The sequence below is a fragment of the Leuciscus leuciscus genome, assembly GCF_965113295.1.
Source record: "Leuciscus leuciscus genome assembly, chromosome: 4".
NCBI lineage: Eukaryota > Metazoa > Chordata > Actinopteri > Cypriniformes > Leuciscidae > Leuciscus > Leuciscus leuciscus.
Window position 1 is genome coordinate 28,133,670 of NC_138728.1, and position 6,360 is coordinate 28,140,029.

Sequence of the window (6,360 nt, forward strand, 5' to 3'; positions counted from 1 at the left end):
TTGCCCTTGGATATTTGGAGAAGTTTGCCTTCGGTAACCGCTCTCTCACTCGACAGACCGAAACGGAGCTTTCGCTCCTGGTTGTGATTGTGCACATTATTGGCCTGCTCTACTGGGTCAAATTGTATCCCCCAACAAGAGATATGGCTAAAACAAACAAAGTACACTCTAAGCCTACCTCTAGGCTTAACCCTGACTTTACCCGCAAGACGCTATGCCAAGCCTCTGCGAAATGTGAGGTTCCGTTTGACGGGCGCAATTCAGGCACGGATAAAAACCACGACCAGCCCGCAGAAGGTCACCGCGGCAGCCCGGCTAGCTCAGTCGGTAGAGCATGAGACTCTTAATCTCAGGGTCGTGGGTTCGAGCCCCACGTTGGGCGTATCTATTAGTCCTCTCTCTTCCCAACGGGGTCTCGGTTTCCAGCGTGCAACCTAGCGAGTCCGTGATTTGCCGGAAAAGTCCAAGTCTGCTTTTTTTCTTCTCGTCTCACCCACGGACTGGCTCACCGCAGGTCTCTGTGGCGCAATCGGTCAGCGCGTTCGGCTGTTAACCGAAAGGTTGGTGGTTCGAGCCCACCCAGGGACGAAGGCTGTTTTTCGTTGACGTGCTGCCATGTAACCACCAACACGGCCCCAGAATTTAGCACACGTGTGTCCACTAGCGCATCCGTGTCATTTAGGACGCGTGACACGACCTTCCTTGGCCCCTTTTAGCGTATACAGCTTGGTCAGTTGCCTTGTGTTCAAAGAAGACAGCGGGTCTTGTGTGAAAGTTTACATCAGCTCAAGTTTGCTGTGGCGCCTGGACGGAATGTTCATGTTTTTTTTTCCGGGTGGTGGAGGCCTGTGTTCCAGAGAGGTCCTGCTCAAAACTCATTTTAAAACACCCTCGAGCATCTGTAATAACTTCCGATATTGATCGAGTTCGGATTGTGTTCGCACCAGTAACTTGTGACCTATCAGGCTCTCAGGCATGAGGTCAATGGATTTGGCACAGGCCTATATGTACTGGCGTTTTTGTAGGTAACGTTCCGCTTGGAGGTCGTGTCCCTCCAATTCTTCGTTGTATGGCTCACTTTTGACCTTGGATATTTGGAGAAGTTTGCCTTCGGTAACCGCTCTCTCACTCGACAGACCGAAACGGAGCTTTCGCTCCTGGTTGTGATTGTGCACATTATTGGCCTGCTCTACTGGGTCAAATTGTATCCCCCAACAAGAGATATGGCTAAAACAAACAAAGTACACTCTAAGCCTACCTCTAGGCTTAACCCTGACTTTACCCGCAAGACGCTATGCTAAGCCTCTGCGAAATGTGAGGTTCCGTTTGACGGGCGCAATTCAGGCACGGATAAAAACCGCGACCAGCCCGCAGAAGGTCACCGCGGCAGCCCGGCTAGCTCAGTCGGTAGAGCATGAGCCTCTTAATCTCAGGGTCGTGGGTTCGAGCCCCACGTTGGGCGTATCTATTAGTCCTCTCTCTTCCCAACGGGGTCTCGGTTTCCAGCGTGCAACCTAGCGAGTCCGTGATTTGCCGGAAAAGTCCAAGTCTGCTTTTTTTCTTCTTCTCTCACCCACGGACTGGCTCACCGCAGGTCTCTGTGGCGCAATCGGTCAGCGCGTTCGGCTGTTAACCGAAAGGTTGGTGGTTCGAGCCCACCCAGGGACGAAGGCTGTTTTTCGTTGACGTGCTGCCATGTAACCACCAACACGGCCCCAGAATTTAGCACACGTGTGTCCACTAGCGCATCCGTGTCATTTAGGACGCGTGACACGACCTTCCTTGGCCCCTTTTAGCGTATACAGCTTGGTCAGTTGCCTTGTGTTCAAAGAAGACAGCGGGTCTTATGTGAAAGTTTACATCAGCTCAAGTTTGCTGTGGCGCCTGGACGGAATGTTCATGTTTTTTTTTCCGGGTGGTGGAGGCCTGTGTTCCAGAGAGGTCCTGCTCAAAACTCATTTTAAAACACCCTCGAGCATCTGTAATAACTTCCGATATTGATCGAGTTCCGATTGTGTTCGCACCAGTAACTTGTGACCTATCAGGCTCTCAGGCATGAGGTCAATGGATTTGGCATAGGCCTATATGTACTGGCGTTTTTGTAGGTAACGTTCCGCTTGGAGGTCGTGTCCCTCCAATTCTTTGTTGTATGGCTCACTTTTGCCCTTGGATATTTGGAGAAGTTTGCCTTCGGTAACCGCTCTCTCACTCGACAGACCGAAACGGAGCTTTCGCTCCTGGTTGTGATTGTGCACATTATTGGCCTGCTCTACTGGGTCAAATTGTATCCCCCAACAAGAGATATGGCTAAAACAAACAAAGTACACTCTAAGCCTACCTCTAGGCTTAACCCTGACTTTACCCGCAAGACGCTATGCCAAGCCTCTGCGAAATGTGAGGTTCCGTTTGACGGGCGCAATTCAGGCACGGATAAAAACCGCGACCAGCCCGCAGAAGGTCACCGCGGCAGCCCGGCTAGCTCAGTCGGTAGAGCATGAGACTCTTAATCTCAGGGTCGTGGGTTCGAGCCCCACGTTGGGCGTATCTATTAGTCCTCTCTCTTCCCAACGGGGTCTCGGTTTCCAGCGTGCAACCTAGCGAGTCCGTGATTTGCCGGAAAAGTCCAAGTCTGCTTTTTTTCTTCTTCTCTCACCCACGGACTGGCTCACCGCAGGTCTCTGTGGCGCAATCGGTTAGCGCGTTCGGCTGTTAACCGAAAGGTTGGTGGTTCGAGCCCACCCAGGGACGAAGGCTGTTTTTCGTTGACGTGCTGCCATGTAACCACCAACACGGCCCCAGAATTTAGCACACGTGTGTCCACTAGCGCATCCGTGTCATTTAGGACGCGTGACACGACCTTCCTTGGCCCCTTTTAGCGTATACAGCTTGGTCAGTTGCCTTGTGTTCAAAGAAGACAGCGGGTCTTGTGTGAAAGTTTACATCAGCTCAAGTTTGCTGTGGCGCCTGGACGGAATGTTCATGTTTTTTTTTCCGGGTGGTGGAGGCCTGTGTTCCAGAGAGGTCCTGCTCAAAACTCATTTTAAAACACCCTCGAGCATCTGTAATAACTTCCGATATTGATCGAGTTCGGATTGTGTTCGCACCAGTAACTTGTGACCTATCAGGCTCTCAGGCATGAGGTCAATGGATTTGGCATAGGCCTATATGTACTGGCGTTTTTGTAGGTAACGTTCCGCTTGGAGGTCGTGTCCCTCCAATTCTTTGTTGTATGGCTCTATACACTCTAAGCCTACCTCTAGGCTTAACCCTGACTTTACCCGCAAGACGCTATGCCAAGCCTCTGCGAAATGTGAGGTTCCGTTTGACGGGCGCAATTCAGGCACGGATAAAAACCGCGACCAGCCTGCAGAAGGTCACCGCGGCAGCCCGGCTAGTGGTACCTGAGAGCCGTGCGGCTGTTTCACACAGCCAATCAAGCGCAGCTATTTCATCTTTATTGAGCGAATGGCGTTCTCGGACTTCATCTTTGTCAGAGTTCCTCGGCCAATCGCGCGTCGTATCTTCATCTTTGCTTAGCGAATGGCATTATCTGGCTTCATCTTTGTCAGAGTTCCTCGGCCAATCACGCTTCAGATCTCCATCTTTGCTGAGCGAATGGCGTTCTCTGGCTTTATTTTTGAGAGGATTCTTTGGCCAATCACGCGTCGGATCTTCATCTTGCAGGTGCCGTCACGGACTCTTTTTTTATTCTCAGGTGTACCCGCGCCGAAGTATTGCCATTCATTCATCGAATGTCAACAAGTAAGATTAACAACAATAGACTAATACATATTTAATTTTTCTTCTCGTATTTTATGATCCATTAAGTTGTTTATTGTTATGATCTATCGCGATCATGATCTGCTGGCAACCTGCTGCATTTATGTTACTGTATGTTTTGATGAACTACTTTAACATCAGCAACAGATTTCATATATTGCTAACTTTTTTCGTATGTTATGCTGCATTAAGGTATTTTTTAATGTTATGATCTATCTATCTTGATGAGCTAGTATATTGCAGCGCTTTTCATATTACTCTATTTTTTTATAAACTACTGTACATTCTACATTAACAACAGCATATTTTTATTTGAATTTTAAAATGTAATTTTATGATGCATAAAGTTGTTTAGTGTCATGATCAATCTTGATGTAGTATACTGCAGCACTTCTCATGTTATTGTCTCCAATGATGAACTACATTAACAACAATAATACATTAATGGATTTTTAGCTTTCAGTGTTCTTTAAGGTGTGTTTTAAAATGTCATTATCGATCATGATTCTGGTGTGTTATTGTTTAGTGTTTAATTATAGTAGTACTTTATCAAATACAGTAATAAGTAGTCAAGCCATAGGCTAGTGTTAGTAATACGTAAATGTAATTTATGTTTTAGCTAAAAAGACTAAACATGTTTCAAATGTTCCAGAGATGTCTAAAAAGTCACACAAGGCCATGGGGGATGATGAGTGGATGTCCCGCCTGCGACGGTTTGCCAGCACAGGGGTTTGGCCCTCGGAAGCTGGCAACAGACCTGGCCCTCGCCAGAAGAAATGGTTTGACCTCTTTCAGGGGGTATGTACTGACAAAAGTTAATGAGAAAACATGCTAAAACTGATTTAACATAACTTAGAGGTCTTTATTTGTACAGATAGATAAATGTCCAATGCAGGTCCGTCGCCAGGCAACACTTTTTGGTGGACCACAGAAATGCCTTTGTGGATTCCATCCGCCTAAGGTATGCATTTCAGACTTTCAGGTAATCATCTCTTACATCTTACTTCACTGTAGGACCACACAATCATATTTGTGACTCAAATGCCTTCAAAGTACACTTCTGTGGGATGCAGCAATAGTCTTTGAAATGTTGCTTTTTATTTATAAAGCTCGATAATGTGATACTGCTGTTTACACCTTTTACCGTAGGCAAAATAACAATTTTGGCTTTATCTAGTTCCATAGCTCCTCCAGCGATTGAATAGCCAGAGATAAAAAAAAACATTTAATCAGAGATAACTTCTGAAATGCTTTGGTTTTTGCTCATTTATTCAGAAAAATATTTTGCATAAAGCTTTTAAATCTTACCTCAAACAAAGTTGATGTGTCAGCACTCATTACCATTACCTATATCAATAATATTTATGTTATTTATATAAGACAGTCAATTACAATTTCAGTGGTGATTTGCAGTTAGGCTTTAATAATTAGTGTATAATTGTAAATAAAATAAGAAATATTATAATGTGAATATATTTAATGTGTGCCCACTGTGTCAATATGAAATATCAAAATAGATGTATCCACAGATTACGAAGCACAGGTTTTATTTATGACCTCATTACAGATATAAAAACACAACAAGCACACAAAAATACTGAAATGTAATGTAAATAAAAATTGCCAAAGAGTTAGTAATAATTTTATTTTTATTGGGTGTTATATTTATACAGCTTCTCCTTGCTGCTTCTGCCCTCAGACTCTTGCTGGTGTACAGAGACAGATTGTCCTGATTAAATGTATAAATGTCTGTTAATGTTAGATTTTGGCATGCCTGTGCTTATTTAGATCTGTAAAAAGTACCATGAATGAAAGATGAATAAAACCTGTTTTCCTCATTCTTGATTGTTCTTTACCAGGCCACAAGTGCTCCACCTGCATCCACTCCTACCGCGGTCCCAACCTCTACCTCAGCCCCGACCTTTACACGGCCTGCACTTAACTTATCAATGGTAACATTATTTTAATATTTGAGTAGATTACCTCCTCCACAAGCAATTATCTCCGGAATTTCCCAATGCCTATTACTGATGGGCTGGAAGATTATTTGTGTATTCTTCAATAGGGAATTCATATCTTCAAATTTCCAATGCATGTATGATATTACATGCATGTCAATCTGTTCTATAATCTCCCTCTTTTAGTTTACAAAGCCACGATTTGGAGGATCCATTAGTTCAGCAGCCAAACCCAACCTAAATGTACCAAGGCGGATTCAGGTCATTTAAAAAGACCTTAATATGTTTCATCATCATTATTATTATGTTTGTTGATAATGTTCAATATGTATCTTTACAGCCTGGTAGTCACAGTCCGCCTCCTTCAGCCAGACCCAGTCTTTCACCTTCATCCAGTCCTTCTCCTTCAACCATTCAACCGGCAACCAGTGCTTCTCCTGTTGCCAGACCTCATTCTGCAGCCAGACCTCCTTCAACCATTCCGTCTCCTGCAGTCAGACCTCATTCTGTAGCCACACCTCCTTCAACCAGTCCGTCTCCTGCAGCCAGACCTCCTTCTGCAGCTAGTCCGACTGTGAGTGCCCATCTATTTTTTGTGGCATCTCTTTTTTCCTGTGTGTGA

General features: G+C 45.0%; 1 protein-coding gene across 1 annotated transcript; it reads left to right on the forward strand.

Annotated features, from left to right (window-relative positions):
* Nucleotides 1–3,390: 3,390 nt before the first annotated feature.
* Nucleotides 3,391–6,360, forward strand: LOC309496366 (uncharacterized protein; the record flags this gene model as incomplete). Its single annotated transcript, XM_082166360.1, has 6 exons — nt 3,391–3,762; nt 4,433–4,578; nt 4,655–4,741; nt 5,640–5,732; nt 5,925–5,999; nt 6,079–6,360. The coding sequence occupies exons 1-6, from the start codon at nt 3,753–3,755 to the stop codon at nt 6,358–6,360; spliced, it is 693 nt and encodes a 230-aa protein (XP_082022486.1). The 5' UTR covers nt 3,391–3,752.